This window comes from Gastrolobium bilobum, unplaced genomic scaffold (assembly GCF_033153095.1).
Source record: "Gastrolobium bilobum isolate Gb01-03AN ecotype WA unplaced genomic scaffold, APGP_CSIRO_Gbil_v1 utg7782, whole genome shotgun sequence".
In the NCBI taxonomy this organism is placed as follows: domain Eukaryota; kingdom Viridiplantae; phylum Streptophyta; class Magnoliopsida; order Fabales; family Fabaceae; genus Gastrolobium; species Gastrolobium bilobum.
The window spans coordinates 456,248-483,015 of NW_026899380.1; the positions used below are offsets into that span (position 1 = coordinate 456,248).

Sequence of the window (26,768 nt, forward strand, 5' to 3'; positions counted from 1 at the left end):
CACTAGTACTACCCTATAGCAAGAGAGCAAGAGAGTGAAGAAGTTGCGTGTGTGTTGAAAGGAAGGTTGGTATAAATAGCCACATATTCTGAATGTGGGACAGAAGTTGCATGGAAAAAGTATTATATAATTTAATAATGAAAATGTTATATTTACAAAAAAAAATTGTTTACAAACTATATTATGTCTGACCGATCATACTTTAATCAAGAGTGTATGACCGGTCATACTTAATATAATTTGTAAAAAAAAATTGTAAATGGATTCTTCCCCGTATAATAATGATACATGTAGCCTTGTTTATAAAAAAAAAAATGATACATGTAACCTATGGAGGAAGAATGCGATATAAAATTAAATAATCTTTATTGTTTAATATTATATCAATAATTAACATTAATTTATTTAATTTTTAATGGTAATTAGTTAAATAAAATTAAATAGTTAAAAAAATTATTTATTTTACCTCTACTTTGATAAGCTTCCGTAATTATATACTCCTCTCACCAATTTTACACAATTCTTATAATTACTTTTTTCTCTATCTTTTTTACTTTTTCCTCTCAACATCAGCTAGTATCATGTTGTGTAGTGTCTGCTTTTTGAATATTTGTATTACTCGGTGTAACAACTAACAACTGGGGTACTTCTGGAGGGAGAGAGACCTCAAGTCAGTCAACTAACATTTTTTTAATCAGATAAGTATATAATAAACCAAGTGGGACCAGAGGGTGTGAACAGATTTTATATCCCCATATATGTACAAACTAATAAATGCATTTCACTTCAATGGCCCTAATGTGAATTCTTGTTTTTTATTTTCAATTTAAAGGGAGTCAATCAAACTCACATGCAATCTCCTATTAATTTGTGTTGATTGCGTCATTCGGTGGTTACAAGCATAAATTAAATAGAGTAATTCTGTTTACCTAATTATAATAACATATATATGCTAGTGTTTCGTATATTTAGATTATTGGTCTGATACTGGGTTCGCATCGCATATATTGTTTAAAATTTGAAGTTGAATTGTCAGCACTACGCGGAGAAGAATTGAGGAGCAAATTCTTTGTAAGTACCAAATGTATTAATTAATCGTAAACAAGCTTAAAAGTCACTTTCAAAGAATTTTTCAAATATTCAATCTTTCGTGGTTTCACCTTTATCGACGTGACGTTCTATATTTTCTTGATCCGTGTTTGTTAGAAAATGGTCCATCATTCAAATTTCTACCTCCGCGTAGCTTTCTGCTCTAGCCTTCTAAGCAATCATGATGAGTTGGAAAAAAATCATGGCTTAATTAAGCTAACGTCAAGCAGTGTTTTTAAGATATTTGTTAAATAATTAAAAATAGAAAATAAAATAAAATGTTTTAAACTTCTTTTTATACATGACTTCGCTTTTTCCGCAGTTACTGGATATAAGTTATAAGATCAATACGACGTCATTTTGGGGTGAAAATCATGATATTTTTATAATTTTAATTTTTTTCAGGGTTATTATAGTCTTTATAATTATAATTTTCTAATCTTTGAATCTCAAAACAACGTCGTTTCGGAAGCAAATGCAGCTAACTTATCTGCATTAACTGCAAAAATATTTTTCTAATTATATATTAAATGTTGAGATTAGTGTTTCTCATGTTGCACGAGATAATTTTATCTCCTATACTATTGAGATATATATAGTCTCACATTGGTTGTATGTGCAACTAATGTGGCCTTTATAAGGCCTTGAGCACTCACACCCTTTGAGCTAGCTTTTGGGGTGATGTATCCCAAGGTTCTTTACATTCTGGTATCAGAGCCTCGCCGCCCCCCACTTTTTCTTGTGGAATTTCTTAGCACAGGTAGGCTGGGCTTGTTGCATCATCCGCTCTTCAAGTCGAATGGGCTCTCGTGTGAGGGGGCGTGTTGAGATATATAGTCACACATTGGTTGTATGAGCAACAAATGTGAAGTTTATAAGGCATTGGGCACTCCCACCCTTTGAGCTAGCTTTTAGAGTGGTGTATCCCAAGGTTCTTTACATGGTATCAGAGCCTCGCCGCTCCCCACTTTCTCTTGTGGAATTTCTTAGCACAGGTAGGTTGGGCCTGTTGCATCATCCACTCTTCAAGCCCAATGGGCTCTCGTGTGAGGGGGCGTGTTGAGATATATATAGTCTCACATTGGTTGTATGTGCAACTAATGTGGCCTTTATAAGGCCTTGAGCACTCTCACCCTCCGAGCTAGCTTTTGGGGTGGTGTATCTCAAGGTTCTTTACATATACATATGTATAAAAGTATGTAAGCCTCGTATTTTCTTTTTCTCTTTCTTCTCTTCACATGGCCCTACATGAGACCCACACACTTTTATGTGTGTGTAGAAGATAAAATTATCTCCAAAAATATGAGTAACGTTAATCCCTGAAATGTTATTTTTTTATTAAATATTTTATATTTTATATTCTTCTTGAAACCCTTATTAGTATATTCCTTAGGGGGCGTTTGGTACAAGAATTTTTTTTAGATTCTCGAAAAAGTAACTTTAAAAATCTTATTTAACCACATTTGATATAATGATTGTGAAAAAATTTCTAGGGAATCTGATTTTCCCAAAATTCTGATTCGTGAACATTTATTAAGGCAAAATGTCATCTAAGAATATCATCATTGGGGTGGTAATCTTGGATTCTCAAAAGGTGGAAAAATATTTTGGACTCTGTGCCAGTAGCGTCAAGCAAAATTCCTTCTTGCAGTGATGGTGCCACGCCACTAGTGCCACCCTATATTCCCGGTAATATTCGGTTATCAACTAAATATAAAATCAGGAAACTTGAGCTAATATTTTTGATAATATTTTGCTCTATCAAATAATTTTTTTGTCACAATCACAAAAAATTCATTTTCCTAACATATTTTCAATAATTGTGATTCCCAAGCACAAACCCCTTTTAAGTTTTTTTTTTTTTTGGATAGGGATAGGACCCCTTTAAGTTATTTTAGCACAATAGTTAATTGAAATAAAAATCATTATTAAATTTTTGGGAAAAGTTCACCAACGCCCCTATGGTTTACTTCAAAATCACTTATGCCCCTGTGGTTTTTTTCTTATCACATATGCCCCTGTGGTTTGTAAAAGGGTATGTTTTTTATCACATATACCCCTATGGTTTCTTATTTTTTACAAAGCACAGGGGCATATGTGATAGGAAAAAAACCACAGGGGTATAAATGATTCTGAAGCAAACCACAGGGGCATTGGTGAACTTTTCCCTAAATTTTTTGTATCAGTGAAAATATTGAAAAGAAATTATTAAGTGTGTACAAAAAGTAAGAAAAAGTACTTCAAAACAACCCTGATCATGGTAGTTAAAATCCTGATTTAAATATGCGATTGTACGATTTTTTTTACGTTAGGATTTTGCGTTTTGCAATTTTTTATCCTCCTTCCAATTTTAGATAAAATTCCGATTTTAACTACCATGACCCCGATGACTCTAAATAAGACTAATATACCCAAGCTTTTTAAATAAAAAAATACTTAATATAAATCTGAGCTTAACTTTAATTATCTACGAGTTAGTTCATTTATTAAATGATCTAAGAATGGGAATTTGCAAATAGTATTATTTGGATGAGACACAAGTATGCAGGTTTTTTTACTCTTTTACCCTTCATTAATTAATTAATAACCATTTTGTCCCTTATTCGAAACTATCTACTAATCTGCCCCTCTTTAATCGATTAACTTGAAGATTTAATTGATTAAATGGTCAAAACTAGAAAAAATGGTTGACTTGAAGATTTAATCGATTAAATCTTTAAGTTAATCAATTAAATCTCCCACTTAATTGATTTAACCGATTAAAACTTATATTTAATCGATTAAATATACCAAATGAGCGTGAAAGCATTGATTGATTGCGTTTTATATTTAATAGGAGCTGATTGCGTTTTGTATTTAATAGGAATTGAATGTGATTTGTATTTAATAGGAGCTAATTGCATTTTGATTTTAATAGGGGTTGAATGTGTTTTGTATTTAATAGGAATTGATTGCGTTTTACAATCTGTAACCAACTCGTGAAATGTCAACTCCTAATAAAACGCAATCAGCTCCTATTAAATACAAATACAAAACACAATCAGCTCCTATTAAATACAAAACGCAATCAATCAATGCTTTCACGCTCATTTGATATATTTACTCATTTCATTGAAATGTTGCCCATAAATAGGCTCAAAATTACAAATTACAAATAATTTTGAATTGGTGACAATCTATAACCAACTCGTAAAATGGCAACTCCTAATAAAACGCAATCAGTTCCTATTAAATACAAAACAAATTCAACTTCTATTAAATACAAAACGCAATCAGCTCCTATTAAATACAAAACGCAATCAGCTCCTATTAAATACAAAACGCAATCAATCAATGATTTCACGCTCATTTGATATATTTACTCATTTCATTGGAATGTTACCCATAAATAGGCTCAGAATTACAAATTACAAAAAAAATTTGAATTGGTGACAATCTATAACCAACTTGTAAAATGGCAACTCCTAATAAAACGCAATCAGCTCCTATTAAATACAAAACATATTCAACTCCGATTAAATACAAAACGCAATCAATTAATGCTTTCACGCTCATTTGGTATATTTAATCGATTAAATATAAGTTTTAATCGATTATATCAATTAAGAGGGAGATTTAATCAATTAATAGGTATATTTAATCGATTAAATCTTCAAGTCAACCATTTTTGTCAGTTTTGACCATTTAATCGATTAAATCTTCAAGTTAATCGATTAAATAAGGGCAGATTGGTAGATAGTTTCGGATAAGGGACAAAAAGGTTATTAATTAATTAATGAAGGGCAAAAGGGTCAAAAAGCCCAAGTATGCGCGTATATAAATTAAGAGAAAAGTATTTATCCTTTTAAATGACACAATTTATATCATTTCACTCACACAAAATGGTGAGACCCACATATTTATATTTTTTTGTCCACTCTCTCTCCTCCTTTATCTATCTCTTTCTCTTATTTAAAAATTAAAATGACACAATTTTACATCCTTTAAAATGATACACAATTTTCCCATAAATTAAACTATTTAGACAAAAATCCTACTTGCCAATAGTCAAGTGGGTCAACATCAAACTATAGCGGATTTATATAGTATTAAGAGCCTGTTTGTTTGTCTTTTTACAAAAAGTAATTTTTATTTCTTTTTTATTTTATAAATATTTTTTATAAAAGTTAAAGCTATTTATATTTTGGGATAGGATATTATAACAATCAAGTTGGGTTATACTAATTTTACTATCAATAATTTCACCGTTAGATTAATTGTTTTGATCTGACGTTCCTGATTTGATCCTTAGATACCTCTTTCTTCCCCCTTCTCTCTCTTCCCTACTATCTCGACTATACAATATGTCGCCGTCGCCGCTCATCACTGATGCCGCTTCCCATCGCCGATGCCGCGCAGCTGTCCATCACCACCGTCGCGCTGCCGCACTCTACCGCCGTTGTCGCTTCCCCTACGCAGTGAAAATTGAACCATTTGGGGTTTCCCCGCAGAAACATGCAAACAACAACAACGGCATCACCGTTTTGGCAGAAAAGCCTCGGGGAGCTATTCCTCTTTCAATCTTTGGCGAGGAAGAGGAGGAGGAACCTGCTCCTGCCCATGTTTTCTCCAATAGTGATGCTGTGAAAAAGGGATCCGCTACGAATAAGTCCATTGAAATCAGTGACTTGATTTTGAATTTGTATTATCAGTGCCCACCTCAAATGAATTCTGAAAAAAAATGGATCAATTTCGATATCGAATGTTGCTGCTCCCAATCCAAACGCTGATAGACTAATGAACTCGAACGCAAGCAATTTGAATTCAGATACGGAGGATAAGGATGGATGGGAATTCAATTCTATTGTCCATCACCCCCTACGCGGCAGCAGCGGTAGAGTGCGGCGGCGCGATGGTGGTGATGGACAGCTGCGCTGCGTCAGCGCTGGGAAGCGGCGTCATGATGAGCGGCAGCGGCGACAGATTGTATAGTCAGAGAAAGAGAAGGGAAGAGAGAGAAGGGGGAAGAAAGAGAGTAGGGGTGTTAACGTGCCGAACTGAGCCGAGCTTTGGTCTTAAAAGGCTAAGCCTGTGACTAAATGCGTCGGCCTTACCAAGCATGTTACCTGTTACGAATATAATTATCGGCTTATGGCCTGCCTTATTTACAAAAAATAAAAGCCTGATTTGGTCTGTTAGCATGTTAGAAAAAAATAAGATAATAAAAATTTATCCAAACAGAATATACAATCAACAACACTAGTAATTCCATAAATATTCAAAAATTCAATGTATATCGAAACAACATAATATAGAACAAAATCATTCAAAAAGTATGTTTAACTAATAAAATAGGGGTGAAATTGATTGAGAGGAGAGAGAAGGCTATTACAAATAGTATAAAAAACATAAATAAAAATAAAAATTAATATACTAGGCCAGCCTGATAGGCTCCAATGCCGAGCTTTTGAATTGGAGCCTGAAGTCTTTTTACTAAACGAGTTCTTATACAAGTCCAAACCTGGTTCCAACAACTAATATTAGGCATGTAAGCCTCAGCCTTCACGAGCCGAGCCAAAGGCCCCTGAAAGGCTCTTGGCTCGTTTATCACCCCTAAAAGAGAGTATATAAGGATCAAATCAGGATCGTCGGATCAAAAAAACTAATCTAACCGTGAAATTATTGGTAGTAACATTGGTAGTAACCCAACCTCGTTGTTACAATATCTTACCTCTTATATTTTTATAAAAGTATTTAGTTTTTGAAAAAAAAAATTTGATTTTTGACTTCCATTTTTTTTAGAAATTAAAATTTTTAGCTTTTAAAAAAAATTGACTTTTTTTTGAAAAAAAAAAACATTCAAACGAACTTAAAATGAGTTTTCTTTAAAAAATGTAACTTTTGAAAAAAAAAAATTAATCTCATCCAAACAGATCCGCAAGATCAATTCTCAAAAAAATGGAAATTGCTGATCATATGCGGTTTATGTCATGCATATTATCTGTCTTTTTCTTTTGGATTTGCATTTAATGTATAATAGTATAAATCTTTACCCCATCTAAACATCATCTAATAATTAAAGTTTTTTAGAAAACGTTTTTTAAATAGAAACATATATAGCACTAAGATATGCATGACAATGGAAAATGTGTTCATTTTATTCTCATTTTTTTTTTTAGTACAAGTGGAGGGCTGAAAGCCCAGGAAAACACAAGAAACAACCAAGTCAAGTCATGAGTGGCTTGAGAACAATCAGCTTCCATTAACCTTAATAGCTCCTATGGTGGTCTCAAGTAAATGCAGACGTCATTCCAAATGATGGACATATCCAGCCAACCAATGCGCACAATGATTAACCTGTCGGAGAACATGTGAGCTTTGCACATCTCATTGCTTGTGAAGCCACTCTTGGATTTTCACAGCTATATTGGAATCTCTAGCCTCTACGGTGTTAGAGCGAAGCATATCAATGACATTAGAGGCATCACCTTCCACTATTAGTTTTCAAATTCCAATCTGCCAGGCTAACTGCAAACCTGTGAGCACACCGTTTAGTTCAGCTTCAAGAGGGTTAGTGTATCCTAAATCTTCACTAAATCCACCCATCCACTCTCCTTTTTCATTTCTTATAAGCCCACCACAGCTTGCCCTCCCTTGTTCTCCTATTTGAAGCCCCATCAAAATTAAGTTTGCACCAGCCTTCATTAGGCTTCTGCCACTTGGTGGAGCGGTTGACATGTTGCTGGTTGGCCCTATATGATGAGGCCATGGTACGCGCATTTTGGACATCTTAATGAATTCTGCAATAATTGTCTTGGCATTTATATCCCATAACATATAAAGCACCATTTCGCCAAATCCACAATAACCAGCAAGAGGAATAAAATATTGGAGATACCAATTCTCAAAATCATAAACATCTACTGCGGCCACAAGGTTACTACCAATATATAAAGTCAGGTCTAGGAGCTACAAAAAAAAAACAAAAAAAAAATCACTTTGCATCAGCAAATATTGACCCCCTCTGCCCCTGCTAGTTTAGTGTATAATGTATGCAACATGTCTTCCAAACATTTGCTGCAATTAGAAGAAACTCAAATAAGGATTGGATTTTAAATAATCTATATTTGCTGCAAATATAAAACTTGATAAGAAAATAATTATTAATCTCATTACGAACAATCAATGTAATCCAAAAGTTAAGAACGAGAAGGATAATAACACCCACTTCCCAAATAAGCTCAATAAATTTTAGGAGACTATCCCCATTCACCAGTATTAATGCTCAAGCAGAACTATGCTCTAATACCTGTGGATTCTGATTAAAGTAAGCTATGTCATTTGAACATGATGGGCATCCCCAATTCTCAATATTCTTAAAGGTCGTCCACTTCACATGCCCTCTAATAAGATACAAGAGTTTCAGTTACTATAAAGTTATGAGTTTGATACTCATTATTCCCTCTCCTCCCTCCACATTTTCTATTGGAATTAAATAAAAACACAAAAAGATAAATCAAAATAATTGGACCTGTATAATATTTTCAAGTCCAAAGGCTCTTGCGTGAGGGATATGTCAGAGAATAATATAAATCATTAAAAATATCATCACTCCGCAGCTTAAGTTTTTGCGTTGAATTGATCTTTTACAATTACAAATTAAGAGTGTTAGGTATTAGAGTCTAGATTATATGATTTAGGATCTAATTATTTGATATCTGTAACACCCCGTTCTAGAACCGGTTTGTTAACATCGCATTATGATATTAAGCGCAGTTACAATCACATGGGTTCAATTAAAATCCGGTTAAATCTTTCATTTTAAAACATGCCGAATTTATAATGCCCAATTGCGTGATCATAACCATATTACTTTGCGGAATCAGATAAACCAAGCTTAACATCATGTTCTTATTCCATTTTTAAACCATTAATTTACTTCTTATTTATTTCCCAGCTTCTACTATATTGTAGATCTCTTCGTTAGCTACGCGTGGTTTCAAACCGCTCCTCATTTGGAGCTCTGTAGCTCAAGTTATGACAATTTTACTAACTCAGGTGTATGCTGAAAACTACGCGTGTAGGGCGCTTAAGCGCGCTCCAGGGAGCTTAAGCGCCCACAGACAGAGGGAATTTACATTTTTTAGCCACCAAGGGCGCTTAAGCTCGCTCCAGGGCGCTTAAGCACGCTACCTGGGCGCTTAAGCCCCCATTTTGGGCGCTAAAGCCCCAGGCGGCAGAAAGCTTTGGTCTTCACAGGTGCATCAGGGCGCTTAAGCCCCCTCATGGGCGCTTAAGCCCCTGAGCAGGCTTAAGCCTCCATTTGCAGGCTTAAGCCCCCTCTTCTGGGCAATTTCCTATACTCATATTTTTCATGCATCTTTCTTGGGGAATCAATCCTACACATTTAACAAGCTTGTGATATCCCTATATCATTGCTTAACTCTCATCCTCTCATCATTGATTTAACGGAAATTGGGCAGCATAACCTTTGTTTTCTCAACGTTTCCCAACTTAGCACAAGGTACCTAATTGACTTTCCAACTCAACATATCCAATACATAAAAATACATTCATGCATTTAACTTACAGTAATCATCATACACAAATATCTTCATTACTTAAATATTACATCATGTCTTAATTACAAATCTCATTTACATGCCAAAGGACTTAGCTACAAAATGAACATGATCAAAGCAAGTAACCATGTATCAGATACCCATTACTACTACAATGATCATGCACTAAGTCCTCCAAAATACATCATATGACATCAAAATATACATACAGCAATGCTAAATGGCATGCAACTCAACATGTCCAGCTATCAGGTACAGTCTACTCATGCTTCTTGCCTCGATCAACCTCACCTCTATCAGTACCTGAAATGATGCCCCACAACACGGGGTGAGATATACGAATATATCACAGTAAACCAGAGGTCCTTGGAGATCACTTCACCCTAAGGTCCACTTCGATGTACACATAATCATAATAGCTTAACACATTCTTATCCACAAGCATCACATGGACTTCCAAGAGAGATCCACTAAGGGTTGTTTCTCTTAGGCTCTTACCACATGGAGATCCACATAGGGTTGTTTCCAAGGGAAGTCCTTTCCTCAATCTATTCCAAGAGAGATCCTCAAAGGGCTGTTTCTCTTAGGCTCTTACCACATGGAGATCCACCTAGGGCTGTTTCCAAGGGAAGTCCTTTCCTCAATCTAGGAACCTCCAAGAGGGATCCACATAGGGTTGTTCCTCTTAGGCTCTAACCACATGGAGATCCACATAGGGTTGTTTCCAAGGGAAGTTCCTACCAATCATCCTCATCATAATACTATCACTCATAACCTCAATCACAATCCTCAACCATTACCTCATTCATTATTGCTACTTCTATAACCATTCCTCAATTACTCTTAAACAATCAAACATCAACCAATAATCATCAATCAATCATAACATGTATCAATGCATGAATCAATGCGTGAGCATACAATTACTATCATAATTACATATCACATCTCATAAACCATTTCTCCTCAACGGAGTATGGTGGAACACTCAATGGGATCAACCCCAAGGTCCAAAGGTTTACCTTGCTCTTGAGCTTTCCTCAATTGCACACAACCCCAAGGGTTGGTCACTCCACTTGGTCCTCTTGCCTCAATCCTATCAACACAAGGAATACAATCAAACAATGCTAACAATGCAAGGAAATCCATAGTTCCATGTCTAGATTTCTCCAAACATCAAAGCATACTAAAATAACACTATAAACTCATTTCTACCGATTAAATGTTATTCCTAGCATTTTTCACAACATACTCTAAGCCTCATTCTTCCTTGAACATAGCCAATCTACTCAACATTTCATAAAAACCCTAAAACACTATTCATTAACCCTAAACTCATGCAAATCTCCAAGAATCATGTGAAAGAGAGTGGAAACTTACCACCAATGATCACACAATAGAGGAATGAGTGTTCCTCAAGCTTCCATGGAGGTAGAAACTCCCAAAACCCCAAAATCTCTCAAATGGACGAATTTTTGAGAGGCAATATCTCTCTCCACAGTGCTCCCCACTCAAAACAAAGCTAGGATTATGAAAGAGGGCGAGATTCTAAGCGATTTAGGCTTTTGAATCACCCAAAACCATCAAGGTTTCCTCCTTCCTCTCTCTCTTCTTCTCTCTCCCTTTCTTCTCCTTCTCCTTCTTCTGTTTGCTGGCGACGGGCAATGGGGGGAAATGGGTTCTTTTGGCTTTTAGTCACTTAACATAGGTTAAGTGGCTTTAAGCGGGTATTGGTTCGTTTATCTATTCAACTCCAATAATTACCAAACTTTACCCAAAAGTCTGGAATATTATTCTAGGAATATTACTATTTTTGTTTTTATATTTTGGGTACTTTCGCCATTACCCATTTATACCCCTTAATTTTCACTGAGTACATTTTTAACTCCAAGTGACTCAGATTCATTTAATTAAGTCTTATACTTAATTTTACTCACTAAAACATGCTTAATTATTTAATTAAAATTAATCAATAGAATGCTTAAGTTTGGAATATTATAATATCCAGTATGATAGTTTTGTAATTAAATTTATTTTGTATTTTAGCTCTTAATTGTTGTGAATATGAGATATTTGAATCAAATCTATAATAGATGATAATATATTTGTTACATCGTTATCATATAAAAAAAATTAATAAACAAAATGATATTGGGGATCGAATGGCGATCACATCTTTGGCAATATTGAAATTATTTTTGTATTGATCTCCATTAATAGAGATCGTGATTCGTGAATGCATATATCAGTGGAGAGTGTTTGCTTATTTTTTTATTGAATATTATGAATTTTAGTTTTAAGCCAAGGGTTTTGAAAATCCTGAAATTCTTTTATCTTCATAGTTAGTTTTGATTCAAGAATATTATGAATATTATTCATATAATCCTATTTTGAAATTTTGTTAGATGTTTAACTTACTTGAATCAGAACTCGTTGTAAAAAGGCAAAGATACCTATCTACTTATACATTGAAAAACCAGGTGTGAAAAAGAAAAAAATAGTTGCAAGAAAAAAAAAAAACTTTCCCAAAAAACAGAAGAGAGAAAAATGGAAAAAGAAATACAATTCCAAGAATACAATAAAAGAAATTTTATTTAATAATACATTTTATATAATAAAAAGCTTTATATATAATAAACCTAGCCAGGGCAGAGGGTGAATTTTGCTGTGAACAAATTTTATATCCACAATATGCACAAACTAACAAAATGCATTTCATTTAACGGTCCTAATGTGAATTCTTGTTTTTTCTTTTCAATTCAAAGGGGGTCAATTAAACTCGTATGCAATCTCCTATTAATTTGTGCGTATTTATCAAAGAAAATGTGGTAAATAGCGTTATTTCGGTGGTTACAAGCATAAATTTATAAATAGAATAACTCTGTTTGCACAATTATAATAACATATATATGCTACTGTTTCATGTATTTAAATTATTTGTTCGATACTGATTCACATGTGTTTTTTAAAATTTCAGCACTACCTGTAGAAAATTGAAGTGCAAATTCTTTGTAAGTACCAAATGTATTAATTAAACTTCGACAAACATAAACGTCTACTTTCCTAGAGTTTTCAATTTCGTGGCTTCGCCTTTATCGACATGCTGTTCTATATTTTCTTGATCTGTGTTTGATCGCAAAATGGTCTTTCATACAAATTTCCACCTCCGTTAGCTTTCTGTTATATATAGCCATAATTAATATGATAAACAAGTATGCATGTATATAAATTAAACTATTATGAGAAATTAGACATGCATCATGCATTCATATTAAAAGAATCTAAAAGAAGGTATATTATCACTTGAAATTTATTCACAAAACATTGTATTTAGTTATGATTTCAAATACCATTATATATCTAATTATATCTCCAATTACGTCAACAATTCTTTTATATTAAAAAAGTGAAAAATGTGTTTACCAAAAAAAAAGTGAAAAATATTCATATACTAAAAAATGTAAAAATTATTCATTTTAGAAAGGAAAAAAGTCCTGTTCCGCTACACTCAACTGGGTCTAACATTGTAGTGGATTTAAATAGTATCAAAAGCGAGATACACTGCTTTTTGACTACTGTAGCCCTTATTTAATAATTAATTATTAAATTGATCTTGATTATAAATTATTTCAAAAATTTAACCTCTCTAGAAAACATAACACAAATATATCCTTGTTTGACCGTTGACCATCAAGCCTACTCGGGTAGCCCCCTCCCTACCGGTAGAGGTGCCAAAGTGGGCGGCCCGCGCCGCCCCGCCCCGCCATCAACCCGCCAAAAAATGAGCCAGCTCGCCCCACTTTTGAAAGTGGGCTGAAAAACTCAGCTCGTCCCACCCCGTTTGGCGGGTTGAGCGGGTTGGCCCGCCAACCCAAGCCTATTTTACACTAACCCGCCTCGGCCCGCCTATGCCCGCCATCAACCCGCCAAAAAATGAGCCCGCCCCGCCCCGTTTGGCGGGTTGGATGGGTTGGCCCGCCGAGCCGAGCCCGTTTTGCCGGCTCTACCTACCGGGTATTTTTTGAAAAAAATTCCCCACCCGAGTAATCAAGGGAATACCCTGGTATATTTTAAAATTCTGAAAAAATGTTTGAATTATTTACCCGGGTAGGAAGAGGGTTATCCGAGTAAATAATCATAGCTTTGAAGAACATGAATAGTATCCTAAAGTTTTGGACCCACACCAAATAATGTACGTAGAAAATTTGCAAAATTAGTCCTCAAAGGCACCAACAGAATATATCATTAATACCAAACAAAATTTGAAATCAGAAGAAGATGACGAGACTCAAAGGGACATCAACAGTCACCGATAATATCTCGCTTGCATATCCATCACCCTAAGAAGCTTCACCCGTTAATTATGCTTATCTATGAACAGATGATATATGAATCTAAAATACGCGGATTGCACTTCCCATAGTGCTCTTCAGGTATAAGCATCTCACCTATTCACATGCAATCAATATCAGAATTGAAGATGGTAATTTGATAGCTAAAAAAGATCATGCAACAAAAGCAACCAAAAAGTTTCTCGAACGTAGGTAAATTCTAAGAAGATTCTCTTTAGAGCTACAAGCATCATATTGGTCAATCCAATAGTTAGAGCCCAGAGGCTTGAACATATTGTCACTTCATTCTGTGCTTTTAATCTATTATGGCAAACTGATAGACACACATATGCTAGGATATGCAAGCTATGACTTTTTACGCGGGTAACCTCTTACCTACCCAGGTAAATAATTCAAACATTTTCCCAAAATTTTGAAATATATCAGGATATCCCCGGGTAGGGAAAAATTTCTAAAAATACTCGGGTAAGAAGGGGGTTACCCAAGTAGGCTTGATGGTCAACGGTCAAACAGGAACAAATTGGTGTTATATTTTCTGGAGAAGTTAAAATTTTGAAATATTTTATAATCAAGATCAATTTGATAATTAATTATTGAATAAGGACTACAATGGTCAAAAAGCCCATATTCACTAGTTCAATACTCAAAGGTGGAAAATGCTATCATACGCATACTATATCATCCATATTAATCGTATTATTATAATGGCTTTATTTCTTGTTTTGGGGGCTTTTGACCACTATAGCTTTTTTTAATAATTAATTACTAAATTGACCCTATTTATAAACTAATTCAAAAATTTAACCTCTCCAGAAAACATAACACCAATCTGCCCCTGTTTGACCGTTGACCATGAAGCCTACTCGGGTACACCCCTACCTACCCGGGTACACCCCTCCCTACCCGGGTATATTTCTTGAATCTGAAAAATGTTTGAATTATTTACCCGGGTAGAGAGGGGTGTACCCGGGTAAATAATCATACCATTGTTGTGTGCGCCCATCCTCTTTGTGTAAACAGCAAATGGAAATCTCTAAATTGAATGAGCTCTAAGACAAACTTGAACGAGAATTTGTTGTAAACGCCGAAGAAAGTGATGCCCTCCAGCAGGAAGCTCATCAAATTAAGGATGATATCCAACACTTAAATAATAGATATCAGGCTATGCTGCAACAACTACAGACTTTAGGTTTGAATCCTAAATTTTTGGCAGCATCTGTGAAAGATTTACAAAATGAGAACTCAAAGCTGAAGGAGGTCTGCAAAATGGAACGCAATGAGAAAGAAACTCTTCGGGAAAAGTCAAAGGACATGGATGAACTTTTGATAGAAAATGCCTTCATGGAATTCTCCTTGTCAAGATTGAATGTTGAGATAGATGAATTAAGAGCAACAGTGAAGAAATTTCAAGATTCCTGCCAAGTTCTTCAGGAAGAAAAATCCATCCTTGTTGATGAGAAGTCAATTCTACTTTCACAGTTACAAATTATCACTGAAAGTATGCAGAAACTAATGGAGAAGAATACTTTGCAAGAGACTTGATTATGAAAGTGCTGCAAATTATAATAGCCCTAACCCATGTAATTAGTAAATTACATGTAATTAAATAATTAAGCATGTTTTAGTGAGTAAAATTAAGTATAAGGCTTAATTAAATGAATTTGAGTCACTTTGGAGTTAAAAAGTGTACTCGGTGAAAATTAAGGGGTATAAATGGGTGTAGGCAAAAGTACCCAAAATATAAAAATAAAAGTGGAAATATTCCTAGAATAATATTTCAGACTTTTGGGTGAAGTTTGGTGATTATTGGAGTTAAATAGATAGACGAACCAATACCCACATAAGCCACTTAACTAAGTAAGTGACTTAGAAACCAAAAAGAACCCAAACCCCCCATTTTCCCGTCGACCATCAGAGAAGAAAAGAAGAAGAAGGAAAAGAAGAAGAAGAAAGGGAGGGAGAAGAAGAGAGAGAGGAGGGAGGAAACCTTAACCGTTTTGAGTGATTCAAAAGCCTAAATCGCTTAGAATCTCTCCCTCATCATTAATCCAAGCTTGGTTCTTAGTGGGGAGTGTTGTGTGGTGAGATTTTTCCTCTCCAAGTTTCGCCCCTTGGTGAGAGTTTGGGGTTTTGGGAGTTTCAACCTCCATTGGAGCTTGAGGAGCCATCAATCCTTGGTTGTGTGACCATTGGTGGTAAGATTCTACTCCTTGAACCCCATAATCCATTGAAATTGCATGATCTAGGGTTTAATGAATAGTGTTTTAGGGTTTTTATGAAATGTTGATGGATTGGCTATGTTCTAGGGGTATTGGAGCTTAGCGTATGTTATGAGAAATGCTAGGAATGATGATTAATCGATGAAAATGAGCTTAAATAGTTATATGACTATACTTTGGATATTGCAAGAATATGATACTTGGTTGTGAGTTTTCTTGCAATTATGATCAATGGTTTGGCTTGGTTGATTGATGATTGTGTCCTTGTGATGTCTAGGATTGAGACATTTGGACCAACCGTGAGTGATCAACCATTGGAGCAAGCTATGGAGCTTGATTAGCTCTTTGGAATAGGTAAGCTCATGCTAAGTTAATATGTAGATTTGATATGGTAGTAATGGATATAAGTAAATATTCATTGGATAGTATGATTGATGCTATGGCACCTTGGTGTAGGTGTGTTACTTGTAAGTCATTGTTGAAACCAAAGTTGATTGGTTGCTGAACCTGTTGGTGGTGAAAAAAGGTTGAACTGAATCTTTGAGGTAAGCCTTCGGACCTTGGGTGTAATTCCCTTGATTGCTCCACCAAGCCCTGATTGGGTAGTGGTTGTGATAGTGTATATAAATGCAATGAAATAGTGTAATGCTTTGTTATACGTATGTGTATGCTTTGGTGTGGCATAGGATGGTGTTTCCCTATGTTGGTATGTTGCATGACGATGCGTAAATCATACTTGGTAGTTTAGCTGGCCAGTAGGACTATTTGCATCTGAGTTTCCTTAGGACAGCTTGAGAGCTCGAGGGATTTCTTCTGGAGATGTTATTGCACTTTGCATAGATATGTATTTACTGCATTATTATTGTTATTGCTATTACACTGATATGGAACTGTGGGGTGGAGAGATGCTCCAAGGACCCCTGGTTTACTGGATATATTCGTATATCTCACCTCGTGTTGTGGGGACCCCTTTTCAGGTAAGGATGCTGCAGGAGCCACCAGTGGCAAGTGGCCATACTTGGACTAGTAGTGATGCATGAGAATCCTATATTTTGATATTATACATGTTGTTTTGTAGCTCACATGTATAGGATTGTAATTAATAGACAATTGATAGATGTATGTTCTGTTTATTTGGAATGGACTTAGCCTATGCTCATGCCTTTGGTTATCTCTTTGTTGATGGGAGCCAAGGGAGTGATCATAGTGTTTTGTAAGCTAAGTTCCATGAATTGTAATGAACATGATTTGTAATTGATGATTACTTTAAGTTCAATATATGTATGCTCATTAAGTATTGGATTGTTGAACTGGAAACTAAATTAGGTACCTAGTGCTAAATTGGGAAATGTTGAGAAAACAAAGACATCTTGTCCGGTTGACCAATTTTCATACCCAATGTGATGGAATTGGACTTTGATGTCTGTATGGAAGTTGTAGACATTTCTCTTAGCTTTCCATAGAGACCAAAATGGTGTAATTTGAGTGAGTATAGGTCAAGTTATGAGTGGAAAACCATAGGTAGGTTAAATGACCTTGTTTTGGGTCACCCAGCCCTGTGGATAGCGCCTGGGGCGCCAGATTCACGCTTGGGGCGCCAAATTACAGAACCAGACAGCAGCATCCACTCTGAGGGCGCCACTCCCACGCTGGGGGCACCAACTTTCTGTTTTCCCACGCTCTGGGCGTGGATCCCACGCTACGGGCGCGGGGTTCTGGTGATTTTGCACCCCTTTTCTTAGAAAATGCATAACTTTGGCTACGGTGCTCCGATTTGAGCGCGGTTTGAACCTACGCGTAGCTAATGAAAAATCCTATAAGATAGTAGAAGATGGGAATCATAAAAGAAGTGTAGAATTAATTTGATAATTAAAGAGATGAAGACATTCAATGACGTATTGTCTAATATACGGGGAATATAATATTAAGTTTAGTCTCATTATTCCGCAAAGCAAATATGGTTATGCTCACATACTTGGTTATATTAAATTCGGTACGTTTTAAAAGAAAAAATTTATCCGAAATTTAATTGAACCATGTGATTGTAACTGCGCCTTACGCAATGATAACAATCCGGTTCTAGAACGAAGTATCACACAAATACTTTACCCGGGTACACCCCTCCCTACCCAGGTAAATAATTCAAACATTTTTCAGATTCAAGAAATATACTCAGGTAGGGAGTGATGTACCCGGGTAGGTAAAAATTTCAAAATATACTCGGGTAAGTAGAGATATACCCGAGTAGGCTTCATGGTCAACAGTCAAACAGGGACAAATTAGAGTTATGTTTTCTAGAGAGATTAAATTTTTGAAATAGTTTATAGATAGGACCAATTTGGTAATTAATTATTAAAAAAAGACTATAATAGTCAAAAAGCCTGTTTTGGGGGATTTACTTTAATGCATAATAGTAATTTTAACCCTATGTAAACATTGAATATTAGAGTAAAGAATTTACCAAAAAAGAAAAATAGCATAAAGAATTTTACAACGAAAATCGCATTACATCTAAACTCGTTTAATAGTTGTTTGCATAACATTTTTTTATAAAAACATATAGCACTACAGTGTGCATATGACAACATACAATATTTTCCTTTTCTTTCTCAATTTTACTAAATGAGACCTACACATACACGAGATATCAATTCTCAATCACATAAACCTTTCCTACGACCACAAGGGCACCACGCAAAAAAAAAAAAATAAGCCATGTAAAGCAATGTCTAGGAGCTAGCCCTCAAAAATAAAAATAGAAGAGTTAACTTTGCATTAGCAAATATTAACCCCTTTGGCACTGCAATATAATGCAAATCCATAATCCAAAAGTGCTCACTGCAATCCATCAATAGCCCTTTTATTCGCTAGTCTTTACCTTGTCTTCTAGTTCAACCTCATCAATATTTTCCTCTTTGTTCACCATACCCGCGCCACTATCAGTATTCCTCCGCTTCTGGGGTCGATTCAGATCATTGTCGTTAATTTCCTCCAGGACTTTTTCACTTGAATCATCACTCGGTTTTAAAACTTCTGTCCCGTCTTGCAGATTCTTAGAATTTTCGTCATTTTTACAACTAGACTCTTCAGAGTTCTCCTCCATCTGGCTCTGGAGTGATTCTATTAGACCCATCATTTCTCTGTTAACCTGTCAAAACAACCAGAAATAGGTAATACAAAATTTTAAGACTTGACACTAAATATCAATTTGTATACAACACGATTAAAGAAGTTAATAGTTTATTCTAGTAAATTATATAAGCAACAAATCTTCTAACCTTGCCTATAGCAAGACAATGTTCAAAGTCCATTATAGTATAAATTATTTTCCACCTTTCCAGTATTTACAAGATCAACCTTTTGCTCAGTTTCTTCATTGCTGAATTCCATATTTTCCAAAAAAGCCTAGGCATATTTTGTAGTAAATTCGGAATACAATTTAAAGACCCAAACAAGGACTTCTCAAACAATCCATATTTGCTGCAAAAATAAAACCTGATGACAGAATAATTATTAATCTCATCATAAATAATCAATGTAATTCAAAAGCTAGGAACAAGAATGATAATAATATCCACTTCCTAAATGAAATTTTATATTTTAGAGACTATCACCAGTATTATGCACAGGCAGTTCTTTCCGTAAAAACCCAGTTTAAAAAATCTGAGCTGTGGTACCTGTGGATTCTGAAGAAAGTCAGCTATGTCAATTGAACATGATGGGCATTTCATAATATTCTTCTGTGCTCGCAAAGTGCGTCCACCTTTACATGCCCGGTCTCGGACGAAACTTTGGCCAGAAAATGCACCCTCCAGACAGGCTTTGCAGAAGTTGTGAGCACAAGGTGTTGTAAGAGGGAAAGTCATCACCTTGTGACAGATATGGCAACCAAACTCTGCAAAATAAAGGAAGCCAGAGATAATTGTATCAAATTAGCAAGTCCAATACTACTGTATTAATAACTACAATGACTTCAAATAACAATCATTCAAGAAAAATTAATAAAAGTTGGGAGTTGTCTATAGATAGAGACCAAGGAACATATACCTTTCAATAGCCTTTCTTTCACGGACTCACTTTTTACTTTTCGTTTAAAGCATACTATTTTCCCATCCTTACGGTTTAATTTCTTACTTTCAGGTTGAGGTCTCTTCCACAACCAGCTGCCCTTTTCCTCCTGAAATTTAATTAAATGGAATAAGAGCTTTTCAAAATCTATAGAACAGAAAACTGGAACTAATGTCCCGGGACCAAAGAATTCCCCAAAAATCTAAGCAAAGAAATTGAGATCATCTTGTATAAACAACTGCAAGATTCAATATCTCTAAAGCAATGAAGAAAAGTAAAAAAACCAAGCATACTAAAAACTTTTGATAGCATGAAACTTAAGCATAGTAGACAACACCACTTACATCATAATCCCATGATGGAGCACTCTTCCTTTCGGTTAAATCAACTGCATCATTCAACTCTTCAATGTTCGGTAGTGGTCGAGGGCGGTCTCCACGATCATCACTATATATCAACAAAAACAAAATATTCAGGTCCCATATTATTAACACATGAACTCACACAAATACAACCAATTGCAGAGTACTAACCTCGTCCATGGGGCGGGCTCATTGTCACATCTCACGAACAAGTATCTGCAAACCTTGCAACCCTATCACAGAAAAGCTTATCCGTGAATAAGTTTATTAAAAGCTATCTAGTAAAAGAATTTTTTGGCTTCATTAAATGTAAATGTACTTGAATAAGTACAATGATTATTACGAATATCTCACTTGTATTCCATCTTTACGCCAACACTTCTCTATTCTATAAACTCCATCATATCTCACTCCAGATTCTGGTGCATAAGAAGAACGCTTTTCCTTGTGGGACCTGACCAGAATGGATGAAAGCAAACAAGGAAAAACTTTCAAACGATTACAATACACAACCCTAAAAAGTATAAAAGAATGTTAATTAAATGCAAACTAGAACAAGGAAAGTGTTAGCAATCCCCTAATAAGGAAATTATATGTAGAAATAATGGACCGTGGAGTCATGTAGGAAGGCCAGGGTTAAGGGTTCTCTAACCCCAGATGTTGAGAGAGATAAAGGAAAAACCTCCATTGTAATATACAACCATTCTCGGCCTTAACAGACCTTAATTCAGACCTTGTAGACATATTGAACAGGGTGTTAGCATCTAGGTGACCTAAAGAACCAAGTAAATTTAGCTCATTTTAGTGATTATCGTGAACCAGAAAATATTCTTTCTTTGAATGTCAGTCTATGAATCCCATGGGTTCCCTACTTGGCTGCATCTGCATAAGGTGGTTAAGAAGGAAATGCATCAAGAAATATATTATGCATCATCTGATGTGCAAAAACAACCTACCCTTGCTGAAGAATTGGTTGTAGACCACCCTATTGGTGAGCCAAGATCAAGCCTTATTACTAGATAAGCAGCAAATGTTAAGCGCACTTCTAAAAGAATGGAGGAAAATCTTTGTGGTTAAGAAGGAAATGCATCAAGAAATATATTATGCATCATCTGATGTGCAAAAACAACCTACCCTTGCTGAAGAATTGGTTGTAGACCACCCTATTGGTGAGCCAAGATCAGGCCTTATTACTAGATAAGCAGCAAATGTTAAACACCCTACCCTTGGTCATATAGCATATAGTCAGAAAATTATTGTGCACATACTTCATCAACCAAGCAGAGCAGGAGACACTTTTATAGAATAATGGAGGAAAATCTACATATGAAGGTCCCATTGCCCAACATTACCAGAAACTTATGGTGTGTTTTGAATCATTTTAGGTGATGCTAAGATCAAAGACATTTAATACAACCATGTTGATGTTAGGGATCAATTGTTCAGAACTTGAGAATCCTCATTAATTATGTCGCACGTATACAAGTTGCGTACTTCTAAAAGTTGAATATCAAAATAATGAAGAAACTGTGGAAGAGTTAACCACAAAGGATCTTTACTTCCCAATAAATGCTTGTTTATAAATTATTAGGACAAATTAGAACTCTTAAAGAAGAATTTATAGATTACCATTTGGCCACGGGAGTTAATAGCATATGCTCATATAGCTGTTAGTCATTCAACCAAGTTGGCCAAAAAAGAGTCAATCAACGAAGTAATCTCGATTTCAAATATGTGATTCAAGGCTATAAGAGACATTGCAATATGGAATTTCGATAGGCATGTAAGTAAAGCACGGACAAATAGATGTTTGGGACTGTATAGTTAAGGCAAGAAAAAGATACATATATTTATTTGATCATTGAATCATATGCTATCTTTGATGGAGTTAAGAAAACTCACCTTACTACCCGAACAGGATAACCTTTATGACAACTAACTCTCAAAGCCTCATTCATGTTCTCAAATTTCTGATCAAAAGACTGCTTCTTATTTGTGCGTTTGTTGCCGCTGAGGTCTCTTCCACCACTGCCAGTATAAAGGAACCACTCACCGTGGTCCTCATCATCCTCGTAACCACCGGATAGCGCAACAGACTGAGCCCCATAGCTACTCTGGCCAGCAATGCCAGCAACATGAGGGAAATGAGCACCCCATTGTCGACATTCCATCCTATCCTCCCACGTGTCTCCAACCAGAACACCACGGTTACGCGTAGGGTCATTCTCCGCCGTAATGGGTCCAAAATGATCAGGAGGAATGGTCACAAAGATCTTCCCACTGCAAGCATTCGCCTTTCCAGTCTTCTTGGCTCGATCCGTTGTGAAAGCTTGATCTGGACGATCCTGATTGCGAATAAACTGATGCACCTTCGGAGCATCGGGGCTTCCCTCAGATTTTGCAATCTTGGCCAATCGAATTGCAATGGCAAGCTGAGAATTGATGCGAGGCTGGCTCGCCATCTTAGGAGGAATGTCATGGCGACAATTAGCACAGGTGCGCTTCCCTTGACCAATCCATTTCTCAAAGCACTTCAAACAAAAATTGTGACCGCACGGCGTCTGAAAAAAAAAAAAAAAAACACACCCAAATCAAAATCTTGTCTCGAAACAAAATTAATGGAACAAAACCAAAGAGTGAGACGAACCGTCACGGGTCTATCAGGTAACTGCATGCAGAAGGAACAGTTCAACTTTCCGTCAAAGATATCAAGCACGCCGTTTCCGTTACCAACATTCTTATCCGAAGATTGAGATGCATTAACGGAGCCGCCAAGGAGCTCTTGGCGCTTCTTGGCCTTCTCTTTTTCAGTTAGAGAAGTGTCCGATTCGATGGCACGGATCTCCGACACGAGACCGCCGGATCCGGCGGGAATCGGGGCGGGGTTGTTGTCCGGGTGAGAAGTACAGTCGGGACAGTCCCAATCGACGGTGATGGGAACGGTGGTGAGGCAAGAAACGTGCCATGGAGTGGCGCACGTGCGGCAAGCGAGAGTATCAGAGGATGAAGGCTTGTGTTTGCAGAGCATGCAGAAGCCATCGGCATCGCAGGGAAGCTGCTTGTTGGGTTGTGCCATTTGGTGTTAAATGAGTGGGGTTCTAACAGTCTCTTAAAACTCAAACTGCATTGGGTTTCACCTCTTATGGGTATTTTTAGGCTTTGGAAAAACCCAATCCATTTTCGACAGCGAGGGAATCTTTTATTTTGAAATTTTTAACTTTTTTTTTCCCTCTCTTATTTTCGATTTCCCTCCCTTTTATCTTTTTTATTATATATTCATATTTAATGACTACTATTTTTAATTATAATATTTAATGACTACCATATATAGAAGACTGTCATTTATGTACATATTAATTGCAGTAAAACATCAATGAAGTAATTGAAGAGATGCATCTTTTCAGCTTCTTGTATCGGTTACATGACTAAGTTCATATATAATTTTTAATGGCAATAAATCTATAATTTTATCAAAATATTAAATTCACATATTTATCATATTAAGTTATTAACTATTTTAATGACTCAATTAAGATCTCAAAGATTAGATTTACTTATATTGATTTTTCTGAAACATAAAAATTAAATTGTTGAGTTAAGTTAGATTAATAAAATAATTTATCAACACTTGAAACAATATAATTTAATTATGAACAAATTCTATTAAAATAATATTATTTTATATTAAAAATAGAAAAAAAAAAGTAATCTATATTTTTTTATAAAAAAAATATTATAGTGATAGGGTTTTATATGTTAAAAAAAATTAAATATTTAAATCATTTGAGTTAACTTTTTTTTTCTAATACTGGCACTTGGGTTGATCTTATAACCTCAGATTACCCATATCACTAGACCAAATGGTTTGAGTTAACTCTAGTTAAATGAAAATCAACTTCAACCTATATTTTTCAAATGTAAAATTATGGAAATAAATCCCATTTGCGATTATCACAAAATATAAAAGGAATGTTATTCAAAGATTAGTGATTTGTATATGGGGTTGATATTTTTCATGTTATAGAAAATAACTAGTGTATTACCCGTGCGATGCACGAGAAAAAAGATCAGAAATTTTATCAGTGACCGTCGTTGGTTAATCTCTAAAAGAAAGAATATGCCACCATTTTCATATATATATAGATATATTAGTGTATTACTAGTGCGATGCACGGGAAAAAAAAAGAAATCGATTTGTCTGTCTCATAAAAATTAACGCAAATCGTAAAAGTATATCGTTGCATTTTATGGTCTTTTGAATTACCACATTTAACTTCAACTATGAAGTATTTGTTAGAATATTAAACGTATTAACTCAAATATTTGTCAACTCTACATGTACAAAAAGTTGGAGTTAGGTACCTCATAGCGTTAGTTAGACATTAACGGCCCTCCGGACGGAGCCCGTTTTGTCATCTCTAATTGTCAATATTTTATATCAACGGTTTGTTAGACAGTAAATATCAATGTTATTAAACTCGACCCGGTTATTGACCCGATCGAGGTACTGGGTTAGTGGGTCATTGGTTCAACCAGTGGGTCACTGGTTCAACCGCATGACTCGGTGAGTATATATAAATTTATAATTTATATAAAAAATTATAAATACATTTAAGTACTTACAAAAAATTTAATTTCAAATATTCTCTCTCTTTTTATAAATAAATATTCTATCTTTATTAGTAAGGAATATTACATTTTGTGTTCCAAAAGAAAAAATGTTACATTTCAAATACAATTTAATATAATAAACTTTTTAAAAAACCGTAGCATTGCAAGAGTCGTTACATTTGACAATATAATGAATTATTTCTTTCACTTTAACAATACAATAAATGCAATTCAGTACATTCCGTTTTCCAATACAATGTAATAAATGAAAAGTACAAAAGCATTGGTCATTCTTATCTACTATTTCACAGCCTTATTTCACAGCTATCTATCGTCTCTTTTTTTGACAGCTATAGTCTCTCTCTCTTTCTTTTTTCTTTTGAAAACAATTATCGTCTTTTTATTGCTTCTTCTTCTTCTTTGCCGTGTCTGTTTCTTTTTTATCCTCTCTCTTTTTGAAAACAGCTCTAGTCTCTCTTTCTTTTATTCTTTAGGGGGTGTTTGGTTGAGGAGAAATTTTTTGAATACTAGGTGTTATGTTTATTTCCTAATCATATATTTTTTGCATGTGTTCTTTGACTAATATTGCCATTTGGTATTATTCTCTTTTAATATATGCTTGTGGGCCAAATGGCTTCAGTATGTTTTTTAACTCTACGGCCCAAATTGTTCACTTTTGCTGGCAATATACCAAACGCATCGTTTTGTCTTATTACGGTGTGATGGCTATCAGTCTGTGATATATACATGTTGCCACAGTGGCATTTTTAACATGCTGATTCATTGTGTGCCATACGATTTTATTTGGGTTGTCATCTTCTTCGTTGAGTTCTCTGAGAAAGAAACATTTTAGGGTTTTCTTTGAGAGCTTGTAAGCATATTTGAGAGGTAAATATCGAGAATCTCATCTCGGTTGTGTTGAGGAAATTATTCCTTGGATCTTGGTGCATCTTTCTATCGGAGCAGAATCTTAGTTACAGTCAACAGTGGAGGAAAGTCTGATCCTGGTGGCGGTCTTCTTTGGAGAAGAACAAATCGTGGTGTTGATGGGCTGAGTGCATCGGATGCAGATGCTGGCCTTCTGATTTGGTGAAGTCCTTCCTGTTATCTTTACTTTTGTTGTTCAATCTTTAGATTCTTGAGATGTATATTCTGAGGGTGCTTTAATTTCTGAAGTATATCTTTGTCTTCGATTATTTCTTCTCTGTTATTAGCTTCTACATGCTGTATACGTGTAATAGTTTTAGCTGTTACTGTTGAACATAATTTTACCTGTTTGCTATCTGAATAAAATTGCTTGCTGGAGGGCGTTTGACCCTCACTGGCCAACTTGGATGTAGGAAATTCTTTTACAAAGAATTTCTGAACCAAGTATAAATTCTGGTGTTGTTCTTTATGTTTTCTGCTTCTGCAAGTCAGTTTTCAGGGGTTATTCTTGGTAGCTCTATACCAAGAATTGTAACAAGTGGTATCAGAGCTTAGGTTCTTGGTTCCTTTTCTCTTCTG

At 35.3% G+C, this 26,768-nt stretch overlaps 1 protein-coding gene across 1 annotated transcript; it reads right to left on the bottom strand.

The window, feature by feature from the left end:
• Window positions 1-18,745: 18,745 nt before the first annotated feature.
• LOC133290085 (E3 ubiquitin-protein ligase ORTHRUS 2-like) lies at window positions 18,746-23,727 on the bottom strand. The gene is made up of 8 exons (XM_061488144.1): window positions 23,299-23,727; window positions 22,554-23,212; window positions 21,006-21,105; window positions 20,823-20,884; window positions 20,634-20,736; window positions 20,269-20,398; window positions 19,899-20,116; window positions 18,746-19,369 (listed from the first exon to the last, which is right to left on the bottom strand). Exons 1-8 carry the CDS (start codon window positions 23,725-23,727, stop codon window positions 19,082-19,084), a joined length of 1,989 nt encoding a protein of 662 aa, XP_061344128.1. The 3' UTR covers window positions 18,746-19,081.
• Window positions 23,728-26,768: the final 3,041 nt, after the last annotated feature.

What these genes read in the sequence shown, in the direction of transcription:
- LOC133290085 (XM_061488144.1), bottom strand. Translation starts at nt 23,727, where the DNA reads ATGGCACAACCCAACAAGCAGCTTCCCTGCGATGCCGATGGCTTCTGC. An exon ending in TACCTGATAGACCCGTGACG is followed by an intron (nt 23,213 to 23,298) that starts GTTCGTCTCACT and finishes TTTTTTTTTCAG; the next exon opens with ACGCCGTGCGGTCACAATTT. An exon ending in GGCGTAAAGATGGAATACAA is followed by an intron (nt 20,885 to 21,005) that starts GTGAGATATTCG and finishes TTTCTGTGATAG; the next exon opens with GGTTGCAAGGTTTGCAGATA.